Here is a 27,444-nt window from a genome sequence, read left to right on the forward strand (position 1 = left end):
GCTTGGCCAATCAGAAACCAGGGTTTCCGTTCTCAGCTGCTATCAAATCAGAGAGGATGGAGACTATCGTAAAAACTTGTAACGGTGCATTTATTTAGACTTTTGTATGTGCTGAAGATTTGTACCCAAATGCATGGAATAGATTTTGGATTTGAGGCGTGGTGTATAAATTAACAACTATGACTCAAACTGAACTAATCAGTGGAATCCCATTTATCTTTTCATCATGACTTGGGCATTTACTCTGTTATTGACACGTACGGTAGATGTACAGTGGCTATTTTTTTTGTTGAAGAACTTGAACTACAGGTTGCAGGAGAATTGTCACGCAGGTTGATGGATTACACATAAATAAATAAATTGTATTTGCTGCTACTATGGTCCAGTATCACTTAAATCAGCAGCACTACGAAATGTTTAGCTTAATTCCTTACACCTACATAGCCTACATAGGCATCATGGAATGGTGTAATTTTGTGTTGTGTTGTGTGTGTACAACATTCCCCATAGTTGTAGGTCATTACACTTTGTTCAGCAACTCATTGAATCATTTGTGTTAATTCACGTATAGCCTATTCTAAGAACTACATTCAGTATCATTGTCATGCATTGTCCTCCTCAAATGTCATAACGCATCGAATTATTAAAACCACTTAGAAGGAGCTCGATTACACAGGTGTCTGTCTTTTTTTTAATTTTCACAATAGCTGCCTGTAAAACTTCATTGGTGACTTGCATTGAGCAATAATGAACACTGGAGGACAGCAGAGCTCTGTGTACGACACACACGCACTAACAAAACATGATGGCCATTTACCATCATTGGCTGCAAAGTCCATCATTCTCCACAGCTATCAATCTTATTTATAGTGTCTATGTATTTATTACTATTAACATTATTATTATCAGTATTATACAAATTATTATTAACGTTATTATTATTATTATTATTATAATTAACATTATTATTAAGATGATTATTATCATTATTATTATTAACATTATTATTGACATTACTATTATTAACATTATTATTGACATTATTATTAACATTATTATTATTAACATTATTATTAACATTATTATTGACATTATTATTAACATTATTATTATTAACATTATTATTGACATTACTATTATTAACATTATTATTGACATTATTATTATTATTAACATTATTATTGACATTATTATTAACATTATTATTGACATTACTATTATTAACATTATTATTGACATTATTATCATTAACATTATTACTATTAACATTATTAAGATGATTATTATCAATAACATTATTATTATTAAGATGATTATTATCATTATTATTATTGATATTATTATAATTACTATTATTAAGTTCACAGGATTCATGCTCTTCACACCATATGTGATTATAACCTCTCTTTTTCTTATATAATCATCCGTAGACGACTGGTTTGACTTTAGCCTCCACGGGACCCAGATGTGCCAAAACAGGTAATAGGAGGAGATTTATCCCCAGCTCCAGCAGTGCTGATATCAGTGGTCAGAAGAAAATAATAAGAGAAAAAAACACCCTTAAAAAAAATGTTCAGTCAACTTTTATTTGTCTGTTCATCATCTAAAGAGGAACTACAAAAGTGATAAGAGTAAATTGACTTCAGCTGTGAAAACTGCCGCTTCCACCATACGTGATACAAGCAGGACACCCTCAAGTAAAGATTGTCCACAGTTTCACATTATTAAAGTCATGTAGTTAAAAATCATTTGACAGTTTAATCAAGGACCAAGCCATGCAAAACTATTACATTCAGCGAGCTGGAACCATTGAGCTCTAGGCCTATTCTGAGGCACATTCATGAACCGACTCAGACTAAAAGGGACATATTCTGTCACAACAAGCATATTGGATCTAACTATGTACAGTAATAGTCAAAGGTTTGGACACACCTACTCAACCAAGGGTTTTTCATTATTTTTTACTATTTTCTACATTATAGAATAACATTGAAAACATAAAAACTATGAAATAACACATATAGAATCATGTAGTAACCAAAAAAGTGCTAAACAAATAAAAAAATATATTTTATATTATTCAAAGTAGCCACCCTTTGCCTTGATGACAGCTTTGCACACTCTTGGCATTCTCTCAACCAGCTTCGCCTGGAATGATTTTCCAACAGTTTTGAAGGAGTTCCCAAATATACTGATCACTTGTTGGCTGCTTTTCCTTCACTCTGCGGTCCAACTTATCCCAAACCATCTCAATTGGGTTGAGGTCGGGTGATTGTGGAGGCCAGGTCATCTGATGCAGCACTCCATCACTCTCTTTGGTCAAATAGCCCTTACACAGCCTGGAGGTGTGTTGAGTCATTGACCTGTTGAAAAACAAATGATAGTCCCACTAAGTTCAAACCAGATGGAATGGCGTATTGCTGCAGAATGCTGTGGTAGCCATGCTGGTTAACTGTGCCTTGAATTCTAAATAAATCACTGACAATGTCACCAGCAAAGCACCCCCACACCATCGCACCTCCTCCTCCATGATTCACGGTGGGAACCACACATGCGGAGATCATCTGTTAACCTACTCTGCATCTCACAAAGATACGGCGGTTGGAACCAAAAATCTCAAATTTGGATTCATCAAACCAAAGGACAGATTTCCACCGGTCTAATGTCCATTGCTTGTGTTTCTTGGCCCAAGTAAGTCCCTTCTTATTATTGGTTTCCTTTAGAAGTGGTTTCTTTGCAGCAATTCGACCATGGAGGCCTGATTCACGCAGTCTCCTCTGAACAGTAGATGTTGAGATGTGTCTGTTACTTGAACTCTGTGAATCATTTATTTGAGCTGCAATTTCTGTGGCTGGTAACTCTAATGAACTTATCCTCTGCAGCAGAGGTAACTCTCTCTGGGTCTTCCTTTCCTGTGGCGGTCCTCATGAGAGCCAGTTTCATCATAGCGCTTGATGGTTTTTGCCACTGCACTTGAAGAAACTTTCAAAGTTCTTGAAATGTTCCGGATTGACTGAGCTTTATTTCTTAAAGTAATGTTGGACTGTCATTTCTCTTTGCTTATTTGAGCAATTCTTGCCATAATATGAAATTGGTATATTACCAAATAGGGCTATCTTCTGTATACCAACCCTATCTTGTCACAACACAACTGATTGGCTCAAATGCATTAAGAAGGGAAAAAAATCCACAAATTAACTTTCCGCAAGGCACACCTGTTAATTGAAATGCTTTCCAGGTAACTACCTCATGAAGCTGGTTGAGAGAATGCCAAGAATGTGCAAAGCTGTCATCAAGGCAAAGGGTGTCTACTTTGAACAATCTCAAATTTAAAATGAATATTTATTTGTTTAACACCTTTTTGGTTTCTACCTGATTCCATATGTGTTATTTCATAGTGTTGAAGTCCTCACTATTATTCTATAATGCAGAAAATATTTAAAAAATAAATTAAAAACCCTGCAATGAGTAGGTGTATCCAAACTTTTGACTGGTACTGATATTATTGCTGACTGTTATTTTACCAGTAAAATGTCATGGACTGGCCCAGATTACATCTATCATTGCACATGAAGCCTAATTGGCTTTTAAGAACCTGGTCCCTGGCAATGTCTATCTGATGTGCTTTTGTTATTAAAACTTTGCTCTGCTCTGAAGATAGTCAATTCTGAGAATTGCAGGGTGCAAACTATGTTAGCGCATTATGTCCCCTTTACAATGTCATGTGATATTGTGCAATAATACATTTCTCATGACTCGAGAGTATATCATTATGAAATCCAACCATTTTGGAACGGTAGCTGTCATTGAATAGTAGTAACAATGGTAAAAGCATGAGACAAGATCTACTTCCCCAATGGCAAACCCCAATTCCCAATTACAGTGCACTACTTTTGACCAGGGTCCATAGGGCTTCGGTCAAAAGTATTGCACTATAAAGGAATTGGGTGCCGTTTGTTTGTTTGGGGTGCAGCCTAAAGAGTTTTGAGTGCTTGATGAGTGTGTGGCCTTTTTGCTGCACGGCCTTGTGCATGACTACTCCTTAGGCTTTCTGTTATCAGCTTGATATCAGCTAGGCTGACTACCGTGTTGCCACTGTTCTAAGTATACCTCCCTGTGATGACAACGTGGGTGTGCAGGTACTAGACAGATATATCTTACTGCATTACCGTGAGAAAACTCCTTTTCAGCTAAATAATAACACACACACACACACACACACACACACACACACACACACACACACACACACACACACACACACACACACACACACACACACACACACACACACACACACACACACAAATTCCCCAAAAGCTGTACTTAACCTTAAACTGTGAACAAACCATTACTGGCATCTGGAAGATGCTTTATGAAACAGCAGTTCAATGTATACAATTGTACAAGGCATACTGTTTGAAATCACAGCAGCAGTGTTCAACAGTAAAACCTCATTATATGTGTCCCAGAGACCATCTCCCTTTGACTGTTATTTAACTCTGGTCCAGGTTGTTAGTGCGCGTTCCTCCATTAACACATTCCTTAGTAGAAGAAGGGGCTCTAATGCCACAGACCAGAGCTAACTGTTCTTATGCTAAGATGTGTATCTATAAATACATTCAGACTCCTTATAGGAGATACTTCTCACTCAATGGAAGATATTCGTATCATTCTTAAGTATTTGCTGCAGGAATATCTATAGTTACTCACGTCTAGAAGATATCTAAACAACCTAAAGGGTTATGTTTGAAAGAGTAATTTCAACAAAATTATAACCAAATATAGCTGGCTGCATTGTCTTTAAGCGATTTTGCTATGCAATACCTGGGATGTCCTCTTTCCACCCAACTGTTGATCATTTGCAGGCATTCTTGTAATGAGTACAGTTGCTGCTTTCAGGCAACATACTGTATGTAGGCTTACCACATAGGCTTACTACTTTCCGTTAGATTCTGTAAAACATACATTCATTTACAGCAGTGACCTCAATGACATACTGTATGCAGTAGCAAACCCATCGGAAGCTCATAATGTTGTTTGTAGCTAACGGATCTTGATCCTCGCTTTCCTCTCCTCACCTCCTGCTCTGATCCAAAGGACCAGCACCATTCATTTAAGTGAGAAGGGTCAGTGTCAAGGCAACTTATGAAAAGTTGCACACCGCAATGATAATGGGTAAAAAAAAAAAAGCTATTTTACACTGGGAGTAATCATTGGGAGTATACAGTATATAGAGCGTTTCTCCATACGTTTACTATTCTGTTAGTCAGCACCTCGCATATTACTTTGGGTGTGAGTCAACTCGTGCTTTTCACAAGGCAAGTCTTACTAAGTATACCACAGTCCTTGGAAGCAGCTCCCACAGTCTGCCAGTGCTTTCTGTGGTAGCATTAAAAGCAGTTCCCACAGTCTACAAGTGCTTTCTGTGGTAGCCTTAAAAGCAGTTCCCACAGTCTACCTGTGCTTTCTGTGGTAGCCTTAAATGCCGCTCCCACAGTCTACCAGCACCATCTGTGGTAGACTTGGACCTAGGTCCTATTAGGAGTTGGGAGTCTGAGGTGGGGGTGGCCGGTGCTCCGGGAGTCTAGGTACCCTCTTGATGTTGGCCCGTTTGGCCCCATCTGGGCTTCCCCCCAGGTCCTCACTCTGACCACAGAGCTTCAGCGCTCGAGAGATGAACATGTCTAGGTCAAACGGGCCCCCTTGCCCCCTGGAGGGAAGAGTCTGCGGGGGCTCATGAATCGACGAAGGAATGAGAGGTGACATTGGTGGAGGAGACAAGGGAGAACAGGGCAACAGGGAGGGAGGGGAATGGGACGCGGCAGGCGGGCTGAGTGTGTGACGTTTGTCCAGTCCAGGTGATGGCTGTATGACCGGCGAACAACTGTGAAAGAGTGGGGCAGGGAGAGAGGTGGGAAAAGGGGGCAGCGGGGGTGAGCTGGGGTAGGACAGGGGTCCCTGGGGTGGGCTGGGGTAGGACAGGGGTTCCTGGGGTGGGCTGGGGTAGGACAGGGGTTCCTGGGGTGGGCTGGGGTAGGACAGGGGTTCCTGGGGTGGGCTGGGGGAGGACAGGGGTCCCTGGGGTGAGCTGGGGTAGGACAGGGGTTCCTGGGGTGAGCTGGGGTAGGACAGGGGTTCCTGGGGTGAGCTGGGGGAGGACAGGAGTTCCTGGGGTGAGCTGGGGGAGGACAGGGGTCCCTGGGGTGAGCTGGGGTAGGACAGGGGTTCCTGTGGTGGGCTGGGGGAGGACAGGGGTTCCTGGGGTGAGCTGGGGTAGGACAGGGGTTCCTGGGGTGGGCTGGCAGAGGACAGGAGTTCCTGGGGTGGGCTGGGGCAGGACAGGAGTTCCTGGGGTGAGCTGGGGTAGGACAGGGGTTCCTGGGGTGGGCTGGGGAGGACAGGGTTCCTGGGGTGGGCTGGGGTAGGACAGGGTTCCTGGGGTAAGCTGGGGTAGGACAGGGGTTCCTGGGGTGGGCTGGGGGAGGACAGGAGTTCCTGGGGTAAGCTGGGGTAGGACAGGGGTTCCTGGGGTGGGCTGGGGCAGGACAGGGGTTCCTGGGGTGGGCTGGGGGAGGACAGGGGTTCCTGGGGTGAGCTGGGGTAGGACAGGGGTCCCTGGGGTGGGCTGGGGCAGGACAGGAGTTCCTGGGGTGAGCTGGGGTAGGACAGGGGTTCCTGGGGTGGGCTGGCGGAGGACAGGCGAGTCTGTGTGCTCTCCACCCAGCGAGAGATCTCCTGGAATAGGTCCCAAGTTGGCTCATCGACAGGCAGCTCCTTCACGCTGGCCCCTCTAGGCTCAGGCCCCTCAGGCACTGGGAGCTGGCTATTCCTCTTCCAGTGAGACAGGTCCAGGATCAGCTTGGGCTCGGAGTAGTGCTGCGGCTTGCCGTCCCTCCACGCAACCTTGTCCAGATAGGAAGGGGAGCCCACTTTGTAGTCACAGGAGCGACCACAGTCCAGCTCAGCATAAGCCCCGCCCCCACAGGCCCGCACCAGAGAGGAGTGGGAGTGGTCCAGGAAGCGCTCGGCAGAGCTGCTGTGGGAATACTTGCGAGGGTCCACCTGGGCCTCCTCCAACAGATGGAAGGAACCTGCCCTGGGATCTCTCTGGACCTCCTCCTCTTTGGAGTTGACCACCTCCGAGACCCCAGGCATGCACTGACAGCCACCCTGCTGCTGCCAGTACAGGTCTGATGACAGGCTGGTATCATATCTGCACAGTGGAAACAAAGAGCTTGTCAACGAAACATCGCCGTTGCGTTTCAGCGTTTCCCTGGCTCTCTGTTAACCTCCACACAGTGTTTCCCTGGCTCTCTGTTAGCCTCCACACAGTGTTTCCCTGGCTCTCTGTTAGCCTCCACACAGTGTTTTCCTGGCTCTCTGTTAACCCTCCTGGCTCTCTGTTAACCTCCACACAGCGTTTCCCTGGCTCTCTGTTTCCACCAGTGTTTTCCTGGCTCTCTGTTAACCTCCACACAGCGTTTCCTGGTGTTTCCACACAACGTTTCCCTGGCTCTCTGTTAACCTCCACACAGTGTTTTCCTGGCTCTCTGTTAACCTCCACACAGCGTTTTCCTGGCTCTCTGTTAACCTCCACACAGGGTTTCCCTGGCTCTCTGTTAACCTCCACACAGCGTTTCCCTGGCTCTCTGTTAACCTCCACACAGTGTTTCTCTGGCTCTCTGTTAACCTCTACACAGCGTTTCCACAGCGTTTCCCTGGCTCTCCCGGAAGCCAATGAATCCAGTCGCTGTCTTTTACTAAACTTTATTTGGACTTTTCTTTAAAATCGTCATGTGCTTATTCCCTAGGGCTCATTGTGGGGTTGTTTTATTTTTTTATGCTTTTTGTTGATGGCTTTACTTTCTAAGTGTGGTGTATCTGTTGTGTACAGTTCGAGATCATGATATCTCTTTCTCTTTACATGGTGTCACTGTGCTGTTCCCCTCAATATGGCTGCTGTAGTGTGTGAAGTGTAACTGACACCATAGAATTCAATAGAAATTAATGGCATAGTACAATGTTGATGTATCTCTGTGGTTGACACCACAGGAGGTCTGTGGCACTTTCATTGGGGAGGACAGGCTCGTGGTAATGGCTGGAGCGGAATCAGTGGAATGGAATCAAATACATCAAATACATGGTTTCCATGGTTTCCAGGTGTTTGATGCCATTCCATTCGCTCCGTTCCGTGTCCTGTTAATTCCTTGTCACTAGTTGACACGACAGTACAAACAGATCTGAGACCAGGCTAGACACACACCTGTCCCAGTGAGAGCTAGAGGCCTGGCTGTGGCTGTGGCCAGGCTCCGTGACCAGGCTATCATCTAGCTCGTCCTCTATGCGGAAGGGCTGGGGTGACATGGGCTCGTCCTGGGGACACGAGTACTGCTGCAGGAAGGGATGGGACAGGGCCGCCTCTGCCGTCAGCCGGTCCATGGGGTTAAAGGTCAGAATACGCTCCAGGAAGTCTATGGCTAGTGGAGAAAGAGACGGGAACGGAGAACAGAAAAGGCTTTCAAATGATGCGTGCATATACAGTACCTGGCTGCAAGTAAGGTCATATAGCATCAGGAAACCAATTGTATATGAATATAAGACAATCATGAATTGAGACAAAACATTAGTTTGACATATGTCCTTGTTATTTTTAGGTACTCCAACATTTAACAGAAACGGTTGATTGTTTCAGGGAGGTATAGTATAAAGGTGCCATCTGATCTTAGTTGAAGAGTTTTTCGCTGCTCTCCCTCAACCCCATCCCTCTCACCGTCTGCATCGACTTCAGGTAGTAGTTCTCTGAAGGACCTCCTGATCCTCCAACCGTGGCTGACGTAGGAGGGGATGACCTGCCGGAGGTCGTGATGGTCCTCTTCCCTCAACACAGGCACCGTATACAGGATCAGCTGCATCTGTTCCAGCTCATGGGCTCCTGCGTATAGAGCAGCCAGGAGGAACCAGGCAGGAAGCCAGGAGGAACCAGGAAGTAAAAGAAGCATTATGATTCTAAAGCTAGAAAAGGTCATTTTCCTGAAGAAAAATTGTGTCTTGCTTCAGCTTTTTTATGGTAGAAGTTCAGAAGTTTGAATTGTTAAAAGTCAGTGTTGAAAGTTTGAGGATAAGGTAGTACTAGAAGTAGTGAGTTTTCAAAGACGGGTATTAAGATGGTTGGAGCAGGCTTCTGCGATAAGAAAAGTTTTACACCCTCGTGACTAATGGGCAGGCTACTGAGAAGGTCATAGGTTGAATTTGCAGACAGACCACACACTAAATATGTGTCAACAGGTCTGGATAAAATCATGTGTTACATGACCAAATTATTATCACGACACAAAGCCTAGTGAACATCAAAATGGTCCAATATCCAACAAAAGCATAATGTGTTTGAGTTTTGAGTTCTGATATTTGGCAAGCGTAATAAGGGGTACAGAAGTAGCTAATCCTAGGAAAATTAGACTTATTTGGAGGAAACCTGGCACCATCTCTACGGTGAAGCATGGTGGTGGCAGCATCATCATGCTGTGGGGATGTTTTTCAGCGACAGGGACTGGGAGACTAGTCAGGATCCAGGGAAAGATGAACGGTGCAAAGTACAGAGAGATCCTTGATGAAAACCTGCTCCAGAGCGAAGGTTCACCTTCGAACAGGACAAAGACCCTAAGCACACAGCCAAGACAACGCAGGAGCAGCTTTGAGACAAGTCTCTGAATGTCTTTGTGTAGGCCAGCCAGAACCCGGACTTGAACCCGATCGAACATCTCTGGAGAGACCTGAAAATAGCTCACCGTCCAACCTGACAGAGCTTGAGAGGATCTGCAGACAAGAAACTCCCCATATACAGGTGTGCCAAGCTTGTAGCATCATACCGAAGAAGAGGCTGTAATCACTGCCAAAGGTTCTTCAACAAAGTACTGAGTAAGGGGTCTGAATACTTATGTAAATGTAATATTTCAGTTTTTTATTTGAATACATTTGTAAACATAAAAACCTTGTGGTCATTATGGGGTATTGTGTGTAGATTGATTTTATTTCTTTATTTTATTTCTTTATTTTTTATTTAACTAGGCAAGTCAGTTAAGAACCAAGTCTTATCTACAATGACGGCCTACCCCGGGCCAAAACCCCAGCCAAACCCTAACCACACTGGGTTAGGGTTTGTGTGCCGTCCTATGGGACTCCCAATCACGGCCGGTTGTGATACAGCCTGGAATCAAACTAGGGTCTGTAGTGACGCGTCCAGCACTGAGAGGCAGTGCCTTAGACCGCTGCACCACTCGGGAGCCTTGATGAGGGGAAAAATGATTTAATACATTTTAGAATAAGGCTGTAACTTAACAAAATGTGGACAAATCAAGGTGTCTGAATACTTTCAGAATGCACTGTAGTGCTCTGCCTATGGGCTCTGGTCAAATATAGTGCACAATATAGGGAATAGGGTGCCATAGTTGGTATACAGCCCATATCCTGGATCATTTAGCTTTATTAACAATTAGGCGTACACTATTGAGCTGTGATTGGATAGAGAACAGACAAACAGGCAAATGGTAATTTCTGTATTATGCAAAAAAAAAGTTTAGCAAAGTAGACTTAGCTCTTTGACTAGATCAAAAAGATCCTAGTTTGACAAAAAGACTGTACTGCCCAACAGCATAAAAACAAATGGGTAATACACTCAGTTTATCTAAATCATGAATCATTCAATCCATATGTCTCATATCATATTCATATCCACATCTCTCCACCTAACAGACTCCTACCTGCAAAGAGCATGCGGCCTGTTAGCATCTCTGCCAGGATGCAGCCAGCTGCCCACATATCGATGGCCTTGGTGTAGTTGTTGGGTGAGAGCAACAGGCGCGGAGACCGGTACCATTTAGTCACCAAGCCCTCTGACAGGTAGCCCTGGCCGATACACACAGACAACAACACACACAGGGTAAGCATGACAAGGAAATTAACACCGATGTACATTTTCCTGGCTCATTTGCTAAAGTGTCTTGATGGCTTTTGTACAGCTTTCCCCCAACTCTTCACACTCACCCATTACAGGTACACTCTTAGAATGAAAGGTGCTAAGTAGAACCATCCAGGGTTCTTTGGCTTGTCCCCTTAGGGTAACCCTTTTTGGTACTGGGTAGAAACCTTTGCAGAGGGTTCTATCTAGAACCCACAATGAACAGGTAGAAGCCACGAGCCTTGTTAGCCTTTAAAATGATATAATTTATGACAATACATTACATATATGGCCATTATTTGAGGGCCTAGTTATACCCTAACACATTGATCTTAGGAATCCACTGGTTATGCTGGCTTGCAAAGTTATGGGTAATTCCTATTGAAATTCAGCCAGATTTAGGATATCCAACAATTGGAATTGGTAATCACCCACAACTTGCATTCAGAATGACTGCCAGGGTTGGGACGATTGAGAATTTAGATGACCTCAATCAATAAATCAAATTACTAACAGATTGGATTAGTTTCTTTGTGTAGCATAAAATTAACCAACCAATCAGTATACAGTACATGCAAAAACACAGATATTACAGTAAAACAAACAATTCTGAAAATCTCCCTGCAATAGAGCATGCTGGGAAATATTAATTTTGGTTCTATGTAGGACACTTCTTGCCTTCCAAAGAATCATAAAAAAAATGATTATTAGGATGTTAAAGGTTCTAGGTAGAACCATTCAACTTACAAAAAACCCTTGTCTTCCAAAAAGTGTTCTTCTGATCAAAACAGTTCTTGGTAGAACCCTATACATCCGCAAATAACCCTTTTGGGAACCCTTTTTTCTAAGAGTGTATAGAAGACAGTGTTCTTTTTCAGGTCATCTACAGTGGATCTAGAAATAGTATGGTGGAAGAGAAGGTCAGAGAAAACGCCTTTTCTATCATCATTTATTATCCAATGACTGTTTCTTCCTCCATTGATGTGGTCTCTAATGCTATTCTGCCTAGCGCCACACTGGTTTCATCTCGTTAGAGCAGCTCCCTTTTTAATGTATAACACACATTACACAAACACACACCTAACAAGAGACAAAGAGAGATTATGAAAACACAGCCACTGGTTTATAATAATACATTCACAGCGAGCGACCTCTGCAGGCTCTTGAATTGAATGCATTGCAACCCCAGTGCAATGCAAGCATTTCCTGTCCTCTCTGTCCCTCCCCTCCACTCTCTGCCAATGGATGACGGATGGAGCAATGTTAAATGATGGACGGACAAAGCAAAGTTAAGTGCATTGAGGACGTTGTACCCACAGTGGCTGTACATACATACCCCAACCAGAAGCCATGGATTACAGGCAACATTCACACTGAGCTAAAGGGTAGAGCTGCCACTTTCAAGGTGCGGGACTCTAACCCGGAAGCTTACAAGAAATCCCGCTATGCCTTGTGACGAACCATCTATACAGGACTAAGATTGAATCATACTACACCAGCTCCGACGCTCGTCGGATGTGGCAGGGCTTGCAAACTATTACAGACTACAAAGGGAGGCACAGCCGTGAGCTGCCCAGTGACACGAGCCTACCAGAAGACCTAAATCACTTACAGTGGGGCAAAAAAGTATTTAGTCAGCCACCAAGTTCTCCCACTTAAATAGATGAGAGGCCTGTAATTTTCATCATAGGTACACTTCAACTATGACAGACAAAATGAGAAGAAAAAAAATCCAGAAAATCACATTGTAGGATTTTTTATTAATTTATTTGCAAATTATGGTGGAAAATAAGTATTTGGTCAATAACAAAAGTTTCTCAATACTTTGTTATATACCCTTTGTTGGCAATGACAGAGGTCAAACGTTTTCTGTAAGTCTTCACAAGGTTTTCACACACTGTTGCTGGTATTTTGACCCATTCCTCCATGCAGATCTCCTCTAGAGCAGTGATGTTTCGGGGCTGTTGCTGGGCAACACGGGCTTTCAACTCCCTCCAAAGATATTCTATGGGGTTGAGATCTGGAGACTGGCTATGCCACTCCAGGACCTTGAAATGCTTCTTACGAAGCCACTCTTTCATTGCCCAGGCAGTGTGTTTGGGATCATTGTCATGCTGAAAGACTCAGCCACATTTGATCTTCAATGCCCTTGCTGATGGAATGGAAGGATGGCCCCATTCATTCTTTCCTTTTCAGTTGTCCTGGTCCCTTTGCAAAATCTCCCCAAAGAATGATGTTTCCACCCCTGGCCTGTAGTGTTTTTTACCAGCATTCTTTGTCCTCCAAACAGATGAGTTGAGTTTTTTTGGTTTCATCTGAGCATATGACATTCTCACAATCTTCTTCTGGATCATCCAAATGCTCTCTTCAGACAGGCCTGGACATGTACTGGCTTAAGCAGGGGGACACGTCTGGCACTGCAGGATTTGAGTCCCTGGCGGCGTAGTGTGTTACTGATGGTAGGCATTGTTACTTTGGTCCCAGCTCTCTGCAGGTCATTCACTAGGTCCCCCCGTGTGGTTCTGGGATTTTTGCTCACTGTTCTTGTGATCATTTTGACCCCACGGGGTGAAATCTTGCGTGGGGCCCCAGATCGAGGGAGATTATCAGTGGTCTTGTATGTCTTCCATTTCCTAATAATTGCTCCCACAGTTGATTTCTTCAAACCAAGCTGCTTATCTATTGCGGATTCAGTCTTCCCAGCCTGGTGCAGGTCTACAATTTTGTTTCTGGTGTCCTTTGACAGCTCTTTGGTCTTGGCCATAGTGGAGTTTGAAGTGTGACTGTTTGAGGTTGTGGACAGGTGTATTTTATACTGATAACAAGTTCAAACAGGTGCCATTAATACAGGTAACGAGTGGAGGACAGAGGAGACTCTTAAAGAAGAAGTTACAGGTCTGTGAGAGCCAGAAATCTTGCTTGTTTGAAGGTGACCAAATACTTATTTTCCACCATAATTTGCAAATAAATTTATAAAAATCCTACAATGTGATTTTCTGGAGAAAAAAATTCTCATTTTGTCTGTCATAGTTGAAGTGTACCTATGATGAAAATTACAGGTCTCTCTCATCTTTTTAAGTGGGAGAACTTGCACAATTGGTGGCTGACTAAATACTTTTTTGCCCCACTGTATACGCTCGCTTCGAGGCAAGCAACACTGAGGCATGCAAGAGAGCATCAGCTGTTCCAGACGACTCTGTGATCACGCTCTCCGTAGCCGACGTGAGTAAGACCTTTAAACAGGTCAACATACACAAGGCTGCGGGGCCAGACGGATTACCGGGAAGTGTGCTCCGAGCATATGCTCACCAACTGGCAGGTGTCTTCACTGACATTTTCAACATGTCCCTGATTGAGTCTGTCATACCAACATGCTATAAGCAGAACACCATAGTCCCTGTGCCCAAGAACACTAAGGCAACCTGCCTAAATGACTACAGACCCGTAGCACTCACGTCCGTAGCCATGTAGTGCTTTGAAAGGCTGGTAATGCCTCACATTAACACCATTGTCCCAGAAACCCTAGACCCACTAAATTTGCATACCGCCCAAACAGATCCACAGATGATGCAATCTCTATTGCACTCCACTGTGCCCTTTCCCACCTGGACAAAAGGAACACCTATGTGAGAATGTATTCATTGACTACAGAGCAACGTTCAATACTATAGTGCCCTCAAAGCTCATCACCAAGCTAATGAACCTGGGACTAAACACCTCCCACTGCAACTGGATCCTGGACTTCCTGACAGGCCGCCCCCAGGTGGTGAGGGTAGGTAGCAACACATCTGCCATGCTGATCCTCAACACTGGAGCTCCCCCCAGGGGTGCCTGCTCAGTCCCCTCCTGTACTCCCTGTTCACCCATGACTGCATGGCCAGGCACAACTCCAACACCATCATTAAGTTTGCTGACGACACAACAGTGGTAGACCTGATCACCGACAACAACGAGACAGCCTATAGGGAGGAGGTCAGAGACCTGGCCGGGTGGTGCCAGAATAACAACCCATCCCTCAACATAACCAAGACTAAGGAGATGATTGTGGACTACAGAAAAAGGAGCACCGAGCACGCCCCCATTCTCATTGACGGGGCTGTAGTGGAGCAGGTTGAGAGCTTTAAATTCCTTGGTGTCCACATCAACAACAAACTAGATTGGTCCAAACACACCAAGACAGTCATGAAGAGGGCACGACAAAGCCCATTCCCCCTCAGGAAACTAAAAAGATTTGGGTCCTGAGATCCTCAAAAGGTTCTACAGCTGCAACATCGAGAGCATCCTGACCGGTTGCATCACTGCCTGGTACGGCAATTGCTCGGCCTCCGACCGCAAGGCACTTCAGAGGGTAGTGCATATGGCCCAGTACATCACCAGGACCTCTACACCAGGCGGTGTCAGAGGAAGGCCCTAAAAATTGTCAAAGACCCCAGCCACCCCAGTCATAGACTGTTCTCTCTACTACTGCATGGCAAGCGGTACCGGAATGCCAAGTCTAGGACAAAAATGAATGACAGAGCACTGCTCAATGTTTGATGAGAAGCAGCTAAAAGAGCCTTAAAGCATCCCTACATCCCCCTCTCTCCAAATGTCCTTCATTTCACCTTTCTCACCCTCCCTCCCTCCTTTCTCACCGCTCCCTCCCTCCTTCCTTCTCTCCTTTCTCACCACCTCCCCCTCTCCCTGACTCTCCAGGTGATTAATAATTTGTGGAGTTTGACAGGGTTGGCTCAGCAGGTAAAGAGATTCAGATGGGCCTCCTCTGATTAAGCAATCGGTCAAATCTCTGCTTAACTTCCAAAAGCACGGTTTAGTCAGTCACTGATGATTCCAAAGGCTGAGTCAGATTTACAATGATAGCTTTATGGATGTGTCCTAAATGGCAACATGTTCCCTTTATAGTGCACTACTTTTGACAAGGGCTCATAGGGTTCTGGTCAGAAATAGACCACTTATGAGGAGAATACGATGTATTTTGGGACGTATCCGATTTCTATATTTTTTAAATGAGTCTTTTGACAGTAAGGAGGCGTTATTCGGGTGTCGTTAGCACTTCAATCAAAGCTTCGGTCATAACGCCAACACTTGCAAAAGAATGGGAGGGCTGATAACAACATAATGCTTATTGCCAACCCTCTGCCACAGACTGACAGGCTTACTTACAGTCGTGAGACGAGCCCACAAGTGCCTTCAAGCGATATGAGCAGTTAAAAATGGATGTGTCACCTGTCAAATACCTCTAGATTTGAGGCTGATGCCAAATTTCTGTCATCGTTGTGTCTGCAAGTTTATTTTTAGATTAAACATTCTCTTGATCGTGGCACTATCAAGTATCCTCTCATATTCCACCTCACTGCTTGCAATTTACCAAGACAAGAACTATCCCAGCTTGGAGCATTGGCCTGCCTGCCTCCCTCTAAGTAAGCCCCCTGCAAGGCTGGCATGGCATGTGGAGCACCAGAGCTTTCTGGTAGACTTTTTATTTTTTACCTTTATTTAACTAGGCAAGTCAGTTAAGAACAAATTCTTATTTACAATGACGGCCTACCCCGGCCAAACGCTAGGCCAATTGTGCGCCGCCCTATGGGACTCCCAATCACGTTCGGTTGTGATACAGCCTGGATTCAAACCAGGTGGTCTGTCGTGACACCTCTAGCACTCAAATGCAGTGCCTTAGACCGCTGCTCCACCTATAGACTCTATAATTGTGTCTGAAATGGCATCAAATTCCATATATATAGGCCACTACTTTTGACCAGCCATATAAGCTCTAGTCAAAAGTAGTACACTAGGAAATAGTGGTGCAGCTATAAAGGGACTTGGGTTCCATTTTGGATACACTGTATTTCTCTCCTCTCTGAATCAACACAGGACTGTTAAGAGTTCACTACTAAACATTCAGTACAGTAGCTGGGTACACACTCTGTCTGGACTGAGGAGTAGCTGTGTGAATAGATGTTGTTCGGTCATGAGGGAGAGAAACTAACAGGCAATTTCCTGGTTCTTAAAAGGAATCACCCCGGGTCATTTTTTTTTACGCCGATGTCCATCTTGAAAGTGCATAAAACCTGACGTGGGCTTTAAAGTCTGAAGCAAAACTCAACTCCCACCAACCTGTCTCTGACACATGACTCCCTGAGGTCATACACACATACTCTGATGATAAGTGTGGGTCCGGGAGGCCGGGGCCAGAGGAGGCCAGACACAGAATGCTCTGTAGATGGCCTGTCTCACACTCCACTGCATAAGAGCAGCATAGAAGCTTTTTGTTTGATTTCACCATCCCCAGAACACAGCATTGCCCATTGTTATTCTGGCAACACTCTTGGCCAGTCTGTTATTCCTGTCCTGCTCACAGCCTGATCCATCTCTTTTCCCTGTCTGCACCCTGCTGCCCCGTGCTCAGATCTCTGGGCCTGGGCCCGGCCAGGACAAAGCTCCCCTTCACTGGGCCCTCACTGACCTGCTGGTGTAACACACTGTGTTCCACCACAACAATAAAGCAGCACAGCAGAGAAGTCAACTGTCAGATGAATCTCTCAGAGCCTAATCCACAATAAGAAAAAACAGACAGGGTAATGGTTCAACTTGGGGCAGCAGGTAGCCTAGTGGTTAGAGCGTTAGGCCAGCAACTTGGGGCAGCAGGTAGCCTAGTGGTTAGAGCGTTAGGCCAGCAACTTGGGGCAGCAGGTAGCCTAGTGGTTAGAGCGTTGGGCCAGCAGGTAGCCTAGTGGTTAGAGTGTTGGGCCAGCATTTGAAAGGTCACTAGTTCCAATCCCCCAGTCAACAAGGCCAAACATCTGTTGATATGCCCTTGAGAAAGGCACTTAACCCTAATTGCTCCAGGGTTGCCGTTGATAATGGCTGACTCTGGCAGTGACCCCACTCTAAGAGTGCATCTCATGGGGAGTTGGGATATGGATTTTGTTTTTGTTTTTTAAATCACACATTTGTATAATGCACACCTGTACGTGTGTGAAATAGGACAAATATAAGTACCTACCAATTATTATATTATTAATTTGTAACTTTAACAGGACATGTTTGGACAAGGTTATGAAAGCTCTGCTGTAGTACTAGCTATAGACGGATGCTAATGCAATCATGCAGAGGAGAGAATCATCAGTCTACAGGAGCTAACAGACTTGGTTCAAGGACATGGTCATACATGCACCACGATCACACAAAAAAAAAACATGCTCAAAGAGGCATCTTAATATGGGTGGATGCTGTAGCGTTTGGGAATGAAGTACATTTGTTGTGAAACGTAAAGATAATGCTAATTTTAGTCAGTTTCCAGCCACCAATGGTGGTTTCTGGTTTTGAGTTGTGTGCCACAACTGCAAATACAAACAATTGGTAGAATGAAACCTTTTTGTTTTGATTTCTAAAAGCAGTCTATGAAGTGGAATGAGAAAGGAAAGCACCGGCTCAACTCCAGCAGCACCGGCTATAACAGACCCGGCAGTGAATAGGTGCAGACATCCTGCAGTCTTAAATCAACCGGTGGTATCCTCCTCTTTTATATCTCCACTTACATGTTGGGCCAGGAGCTGGACTAAAAATGGCGCCGGAAAAACCGGCAGCAGTTTTACGGGCTTTTGTGCGATTATGTGTTTATTTTCACATTATTTGTAACTTATTTTGTACATAATGTTTCGGTCACCATATCTTATGAAAAAAAAAGAGCTTCTGGATATCAGGACAGCGATCACTCACCTTGGATTAGACAAAGAGCTTCTGGATATCAGGACAGAGATCACTCACCTTGGATTAGACAAAGAGCTTCTGGATATCAGGACAGCGATCACTCACCTTGGATTAGACAAAGAGCTTCTGGATATCAGGACAGCGATCACTCACCTTGGATTAGACAAAGAGCTTCTGGATATCAGGACAGAGATCACTCACCTTGGATTAGACAAAGAGCTTCTGGATATCAGGACAGAGATCACTCACCTTGGATTAGACAAAGAGCTTCTAGATATCACGACAGAGATCACTCACCTTGGATTAGACAAAGAGCTTCTGGATATCAGGACAGCGATTACTCACCTTGGATTAGACAAAGAGCTTCTGGATATCAGGACAGCGATCACTCACCTTGGATTAGACAAAGAGCTTCTGGATATCAGGACAGAGATCACTCACCTTGGATTAGACAAAGAGCTTCTGGATATCAGGACAGAGATCACTCACCTTGGATTAGACAAAACATTTTCTTCAACAAGCAGGATGCACAGGATGTACTTCAGACACCCGACAAGGCCGACATCACGGTTATTGGCAAGAGGAACAGATGCAGGTACAGAGGACACAGAGCGGGGTGCCTCGTAAAGATCCGCAGACCGCAAGTGAGAAAGCTGCCATGAACGTCAATATTACTTGCCAACATGCAATCACGGGACAATAAATTAGACGAGGTATGATCACGAATATCCTACCAACTGGACATCAGAAACTATAACATCTTGTGTTTCACGGAATCGTAGCTGAATGATGACATGGATATTCAGCTAGCTGGATATACGCTGCACCGGCAGAATAGAACAGCACACCCCGATAAGACGAGGGGGTGGCAGTCTGTGCATATTTGTAAACAACAGCTGGTGCATGAACTCTAAGGAAGTCTCTAGATTTTGCAAGCCTGAAGTAAAGTATCTTAAGATAAAGTGTAGACTACAGTATTTGCCAAGAGAGTTTTCATCCAGACTTTTCGTGGCTGTTTATTTACCACTACAGACAGATGTTGGCACTAAGACCGCACTCAGTCAGCTGTATAAGGAAATAAGCAAACAGGAAAACACTCATCCAGAGGCAGCGCTCCTAGTGGCCGGGGATTTTAATGCAGGGAAACTTGAATCAGTTTCACCTCATTTCTATCAACCTGTTAAATGCGCAACCAGAGAGAAAGAAATTCTAGATCACCTGTACTCCACACTCTGACCACAATTCTATCCTCTTGATTCCTGCTTACAAGCAAAAATGAAAGCAGGAAGCACCAGTGACTCGGTCTATAAAAAAGTGATCAAATGAAGCAGATGCTAAACTACAGGACTGTTTTGCTGTCACAGACTGGAACATGTTCCGGGATTCTTCCAATGGCATTGAGGAGTACATCACATCAGTCACTGGCTTTATCAATAAGTGCATTGAGGACGTCGTCCCCACAGTGACTGTACGTACATTCCCCAACCAGAAGCCATGGATTACAGGCAACATTCACAATGAGCTAAAGGGTAGAGCTGCCGCTTTCAAGGTGCGGGACTCTAACCCGAGAGCTGCTCAGTGACATGAACCTACAAGACGAGCTAAATCCATTCTATGCTCGCTTTAAGGCAAGCAACACTGAGGCATGCATGAGAGCATCAGCTGTTCCAGACGACTGTGTGATCACGCTCTCCGTAGCCGACATGAGTAAGACCTTTAAACAGGTCAACATACACAAGGCTGCGGGGCCAGACGGATTACCAGGACATGTGCTACAGGCATGTGCTGACCAACTGGCAGGTGTCTTCACTGACATTTTCAACATGTTCCTGATTGAGTCTGTAATACCAACATGTTTCAAGCAGACCACCACAGTCCCTGTGCCCAAGAACACTAAGGCAACCTGCCTAAATGACTACAGACCCATAGCACTCACGTCCGTAGCCATGAAGTGCTTTAAAAAGGCTGGTAATGGCTCACATTAACACCATTATCCCAGAAACCCTAGACCCACTAAATTTCCTTCCTGCCCAAACAGATCCACAGATGATGCAATCTCTATTGGACTCCACACTGCCCTTTCCCATCTGGACAAAAGGAACACCTATGTGAGAATGCTATTCATTGACTACAGCGCAGCGTTCAACACCATAGTACCCTTAAAGCTCATCACTAAGCTAAGGATCCTGGGACTAAACACCTCCCTCTACAACTGGATCCTGCACTTCCTGACGGGCCGCCCCCAGGTGGCAAGGGTAGGTAGCAACACATCTGGCACACTGATCCTCAACACTGGAGCCCCTCAGTGCTCAGTCCCCTCCTGTACTCCCTGTTCACCCACAACTGCATGACACAAGTGGTAGGCCTGATTATCAACAACAACGAGACAGCCTATAGGGAGGAGGTCAGAGACATGGCCGGGTGGTGCCAGAATAACAACCTATCCCTCAACATAATCAAGACAAAGGAGATGATTGTGAACTACAGTTAAAGGAGGACAGAGAAATCCCCCATTCTCATTGACGGGGCTGTAGTTGAGCAAGTTGAGAGCTTCAAGTTCCTTGGTGTCCACATCACCAACAAACTAGAATGGTCCAAACACACCAAGACAGTCATGAAGAGGGCACGACAAAGCCTATTACCCCTCAGGGGAAAAGATTTGGCATGGGTCCTCAGATCCTCAAAAGGTTCTACAGCTGCAACATCGAGAGCATCCTGACTGGTTGGATCACTGCCTGGTACGACAACTGTTCAGCCTCCGACCGCAAGGCACTACAGAGAGTAGTGAGTACGGCCCAGTACATCACTGGGGCTAAGCTGCCTGCCATCCAGGACCTCTACACCAGACGGTGTCAGAGGAAGGCCCTAAAAATTGTCAAAGACCCCAGCCACCCCAGTCATAGACTGTTCTCTCTACTATCACAAGGCAAGCAGTACCGGAGCACCAAGTCTAGGACCAAAAAGGCTTCTCAACAGTTTTTACCCTCAAGCCATAAGACTCCTGAACAAGTAATCAAATGGCTACCCGGACTATTTTTATTGTCCCGCCCCCCAACCCCTCTTTTACGCTGCTGCTACTCTCTGTTTATCATATATGCATTGTCACTTTAACTATACATATCTGTACATACTACCTCAATTAGCCCGACTAACCGGTGCCTGTATATAGCCTCGCTACTGTTATTTTTCACTGTTGTTTTTATTTCTTTACTTATCCATTGTTCACCTAATACCAAGGTAACTCCTGGACCCTGATTCATGAAGCGTTTTGGAGTAGGAGTGCTGGACTAGGATCAGTTTTGGCTTTCAGTTAATAATGAATAAGAAGACCAGGACAGGGGGGACCTGATCCTACATCTGAGAGACTTTATGAATACAGACCCCGAGCTAGCTATTCCCTTCTAATGGCAGCCTACTGTAGTCTCACCTTATGGGAGTAGTGTGGGTCAACGATTCGGGCCAGGCCAAAATCTCCGATCTTGAGCAGTAGCTGGTCTGTGTTGAGGAACACGTTGGCTGGTTTAAGGTCGCGGTGCAGCACGTTGGCTGAGTGGATGAACTTGAGGCCTCGTAGTAGCTGGTAGAAGAGCAAAATGGCGTGCCCACCGGGAAGTGGTCCCTGCTCTAGCAGCTTAGCTAGGTCCGTCTCCATGCACTCCTGGACGATGTACAGGGCACTCAGCTGGGCCGGGTCGCGAGGCAGCGGGTGGCCGTAAGGACCCAGAACCTCGTGCACGCGCACCACATTCTCATGCTGCAGGCGCCGTGTGATCTTGACCTCCCGCAGGGCGTGCTTCACGCTGACCGCGTCACGCATCACCAGCTTCTTCACAGCCACCCGCTGGCCGCTGCGCTTGTCCACAGCAGACAGAACCAGACCAGTGGCACCGCTGCCCAGAGGCCGGGGGTCTATGAAGTGTCCCCCCAGGTCAAAGCCGTGGAGGAACAGTGAAGAGTCCTGTTTTGCCATGGCTCAGCTGACTACTGGTGTTCCACTGGCTATTGCATGATGAGGTCTAGAAATCAGAAAGGATCATTCATGATTTGATAACAAAGCAAATAAAATGACTGGAATCAAACATACATATACTGTAGGTATAATAATCCCATCAGTAAAATGGTAATTACTTTATACTGTAATGTATTTTGTAATAGCATAGATAATAGATCAATATACATGTTGTATTCTATGTTCTATTATTATTTATATTAGTGTTATCTATATTACTATTATCTATATTATTACTATCTATTTTATTATTATCTATATTTTTATTATCTATATTATTACAATCTATATTATTATAATCTATATTATTATTATCACTGCATTGTTGGGAAAGAGATCCCAAGGTAAACATTTAACTGTACTGTTAGACACCTGTTATATCCTGTACTGTTAGACACCTGTTATATCCTGTACTGTTCTACACCTGTTATATCCTGTACTGTTAGACACCTGTTATATCCTGTACTGTTAGACACCTGTTGTATCCTGTACTGTTCTACACCTGTTATATCCTGTACTGTTCTACACCTGTTATATCCTGTACTGTTCTACACCTGTTATATCCTGTACTGTTAGACACCTGTTATATCCTGTACTGTTCTACACCTGTTGTATCCTGTACTGTTCTACACCTGTTATATCCTGTACTGTTCTACACCTGTTATATCCTGTACTGTTAGACACCTGTTATATCCTGTACTGTTAGACACCTGTTATATCCTGTACTGTTCTACACCTGTCATATCCTGTACTGTTCTACACCTGTCGTATCCTGTACTGTTCTACACCTGTTATATCCTGTACTGTTAGACACCTGTTATATCCTGTACTGTTAGACACCTGTTGTATCCTGTACTGTTAGACACCTGTTATATCCTGTACTGTTAGACACCTGTTATATCCTGTACTGTTCTACACCTGTTATATCCTGTACTGTTAGACACCTGTTATATCCTGTACTGTTAGACACCTGTTATATCCTGTACTGTTAGACACCTGTTATATCCTGTACTGTTCTACACCTGTTATATCCTGTACTGTTAGACACCTGTTATATCCTGTACTGTTAGACACCTGTTATATCCTGTACTGTTCTACACCTGTTATATCCTGTACTGTTCTACACCTGTTATATCCTGTACTGTTCTACACCTGTTATATCCTGTACTGTTCTACACCTGTTATATCCTGTACTGTTCTACACCTGTTATATCCTGTACTGTTCTACACCTGTTATATCCTGTACTGTTAGACACCTGTTATATCCTGTACTGTTAGACACCTGTTATATCCTGTACTGTTCTACACCTGTTATATCCTGTACTGTTAGACACCTGTTATATCCTGTACTGTTCTACACCTGTTATATCCTGTACTGTTAGACACCTGTTATATCCTGTACTGTTCTACACCTGTTATATCCTGTACTGTTCTACACCTGTTATATCCTGTACTGTTCTACACCTGTTATATCCTGTACTGTTCTACACCTGTTATATCCTGTACTGTTCTACACCTGTTATATCCTGTACTGTTCTACACCTGTTATATCCTGTACTGTTAGACACCTGTTATATCCTGTACTGTTAGACACCTGTTATATCCTGTACTGTTCTACACCTGTTATATCCTGTACTGTTCTACACCTGTTATATCCTGTACTGTTCTACACCTGTTATATCCTGTACTGTTCTACACCTGTTATATCCTGTACTGTTCTACACCTGTTATATCCTGTACTGTTCTACACCTGTTATATCCTGTACTGTTAGACACCTACACCTGTTATATCCTGTACTGTTAGACACCTGTTATATCCTGTACTGTTCTACACCTGTTATATCCTGTACTGTTCTACACCTGTTATATCCTGTACTGTTCTACACCTGTTATATCCTGTACTGTTCTACACCTGTTATATCCTGTACTGTTCTACACCTGTTATATCCTGTACTGTTCTACACCTGTTATATCCTGTACTGTTCTACACCTGTTATATCCTGTACTGTTAGACACCTGTTATATCCTGTGCATGTGGCGAAACATGAATATGCATGATATTTGATTGCAATTACGCTTTTCCTGGAATGAGCTCCATAGAATTTAGACTGTATCACTCTTGAACGAAGTATAAATAAAATAGGTATACAGTGTCTCCATCTACCTCATATCAGAGACAGTAGAGCAAGTAAGGGGACAACTCCACACCCTGGTTCAGGGCAAGTGTTGTCATAGCAACACCCCACCATCTGTGCCTGCTACAGATAGATGCGCTGGATGGCAGAGGCAGACATTCAGCACTGGTCTCTGATCCGAGCGGAGCGATCCCAGCTCAACTCCCGCTGGTGAAATTAGCTGAGAGTTACATTCACAGAGATTGTAGAGGATCCTGCTCTTCCCGTAGCAGTCTGTCAGTCAGTTGGCCGACCGCCCATTCAGTCCCTCCCTGGTCGATGTTCCCAGACTTCCCACTCAGTCTCGGTTTTGTGGCATTGAGTTAACGAGTGACCGTGTAATCCCTTAGTAATCTAGCTGCCGGCCGCCTTGTGCCTGTGGAGCCGAAGCGTGGCACCGGCTCCCTCTGGACTGGACACAGCTATTGGACACCATCACATACCTGCTGCTTCTGTGAAGGAGGGCCAAGATGAAGGAAGTTACACATTAAATGCAAAAAAGATCTTATGTGTCACATTTCAATATGAACTAGTGATAAAATGTTGCCTGTTCATTTTGACACATTACTTTTACTGGGTGTCATTTGATTCCTACATGTGGATCTAATGTAGTAGCTGCAAAGAACAGAAAGAGCAAATGGTGCATAGCCTTGTGGAAGAATAATCTAGACATCGCCAAAAAGCCTATTTTTAATATAAATATTTTGTACATTCAAATGAATCAATAGCTAGATATGATATAATGATAACTAGGACTATATGTTATGAGCTTGAGTGAAGACCCAAACGCGGTTTTAACAGAAAACAGAGTTCTTTAATAAAAAACAGGAATGGCATAAATCCTCTTCCAACGTAGTCAATGGAACAAAAGAACGTAGTATAATGCAGGTTGCACCTGCCATGCAGACTCCGACAGGACAGGACAAGGTGGAAGCAAACGAGACGACAGCTTGCTTCTGGCATCAAAAAACACAAACAAGAATCAGACACTGAAAGTAGCAGGAACAGAGAAAGAAATAGAGACCTAATCAGAGGGGGAAGAGAGAACAGGTGTGAAGAGTGAAAGAGCTAGTTAGGGCAGATGTAGAACAGCTGAGGAATGAGAGACAGAGAAGGTAACCTAAAAAGACCAGCAGAGAGAGAGAATCAAGAGAAAGGACAGGAACAGACATAACAAGACATGACACTATAAGGTAACTACTGGGATACAATATGACATAGGCCAAAATGTTGCTATTGTTTTAAATCAGTTGATATTTGAGGCCAGGATATTTATTAAATTAACGTGCTCCAATTGGACATTTAAATAGCTACTCAGTTCCAACCTGGTAAATTTGCTCAAGAATGCTGCTATGTCAAAGCCTACTTTCACAAATGTAAGCTTTAGTCTTTTACCACATAATAATAGTGATCTTTCAGTAAAATACACAATTAATATGCTCTTGTTCTATGCAAGTTTTATGCTATATGTTCTTTGTTGTTCTGTGCTATTTTCCCTCTATCTATGGAAACGAGGATATTGACACTGGATCTACAGGAAGGTATGGAGGGTATTGGCTAACTTTATAAATGACGTATGGGGCAGGCTAATGGATATGACGCCTGCGGTGCGCGCTGTAATCTATTTCATAGTTCTGTCGTTACGTAACGCAAGTATAATTCCTAAAAAAACATAGTTGATTGAGGCATTCGAATCTGTGTTAGCCAGTTGTAAAATAGCCTGTAGCTCCATAAGCAGTAGAAGTAGTTGTTAGTGTGAAAAAACATTAGTATGAGAGAAAATGTGAGAATATGTTGTTATTCCATGTTCTTTAAAAAATATATTATTATTATCCTTGTTATAATATTAGGGTCCATTAAAACAATTCATACATTTTCTAAGAGATAGTCTAGGCTACTGTAGTACAATGCACCGGTCTGCGTCTGCCTTTGTGTGTGGTTGTGGCTACATTGTAACGCCCCTATCGCAACAAAAACATTCAAAACCCCTAAAGATAAAAAGAAAAAAAGAAGATGCCGTAAAACTAAGTGTTTTCCCAAATGTACTACTCATGAAAACAGCTAATGAACATGAGCCAGTGAGTAGCCTATTGCTCAGCAAGTGTAGCGTTATCTTTACATCTATCGGCCCATCCATTGAATAACTACAAAGGCACAAGATATCACAACACAGCGAGAGCACTTACCATAATAATATATGCCGCCGTGAACATCGCAGCCTGTCACAGAAAAATAATGCGTGTTTTTGTCTATTTGACTGTCAAAAATAAAGTAAAACATAACATATTTGTTTCATTTTTGTTAATGAATCAGCCAGCGGGACTGTGCCAGTATCCGTGATTGTGGTGATATTAGCCTACCTAGCAATCCGCTGCTGCGTAAATAATGTATTTAGAGGAATAGGCTAGGCTACCACTCTTTCCGATCTGTGCCAGTAGTCTACGCAGCCAGTAAGCACAGACTGACAAAAGCTGCACCATGAATGATTGAGTGTTCCTCTTATTCTTTCGGTAAGCCGGCCTATAGGTTACTTCCCACACCGAGCGTTGTATTACCTCTTATAAAAAATAAAAAAAACTCCCCCCCCCCCCAAC

General features: G+C 44.1%; 1 protein-coding gene across 1 annotated transcript; it reads right to left on the bottom strand.

The window, feature by feature from the left end:
- Positions 1-1,560: 1,560 nt before the first annotated feature.
- LOC135514795 (mitogen-activated protein kinase 4-like) lies at positions 1,561-27,411 on the bottom strand. The gene is made up of 8 exons (XM_064938452.1): positions 27,037-27,411; positions 24,841-25,302; positions 22,095-22,683; positions 10,761-10,905; positions 8,774-8,935; positions 8,267-8,480; positions 6,671-7,216; positions 1,561-5,971 (listed from the first exon to the last, which is right to left on the bottom strand). Exons 3-8 carry the CDS (start codon positions 22,635-22,637, stop codon positions 5,542-5,544), a joined length of 2,040 nt encoding a protein of 679 aa, XP_064794524.1. The 5' UTR covers positions 22,638-22,683; positions 24,841-25,302; positions 27,037-27,411; the 3' UTR covers positions 1,561-5,541.
- Between the last annotated feature and the right edge of the window lie 33 nt (positions 27,412-27,444).

The sequence above is a fragment of the Oncorhynchus masou genome, chromosome 1 (assembly GCF_036934945.1).
Source record: "Oncorhynchus masou masou isolate Uvic2021 chromosome 1, UVic_Omas_1.1, whole genome shotgun sequence".
Lineage (NCBI taxonomy): Eukaryota > Metazoa > Chordata > Actinopteri > Salmoniformes > Salmonidae > Oncorhynchus > Oncorhynchus masou.

Coding starts and splice junctions, on each gene's coding strand:
- LOC135514795 (XM_064938452.1), bottom strand. CDS start 22,637: ATGGCAAAACAGGACTCTTCACTGTTCCTCCACGGCTTTGACCTGGGG. Junction 8,936..10,760: donor AGGCCGCATGCTCTTTGCAG/GTAGGAGTCTGT, acceptor CTCTATACGCAG/GAGCCCATGAGCTGGAACAG. Junction 7,217..8,266: donor TCTAGCTCTCACTGGGACAG/GTGTGTGTCTAG, acceptor TCCACTGTGCAG/ATATGATACCAGCCTGTCAT.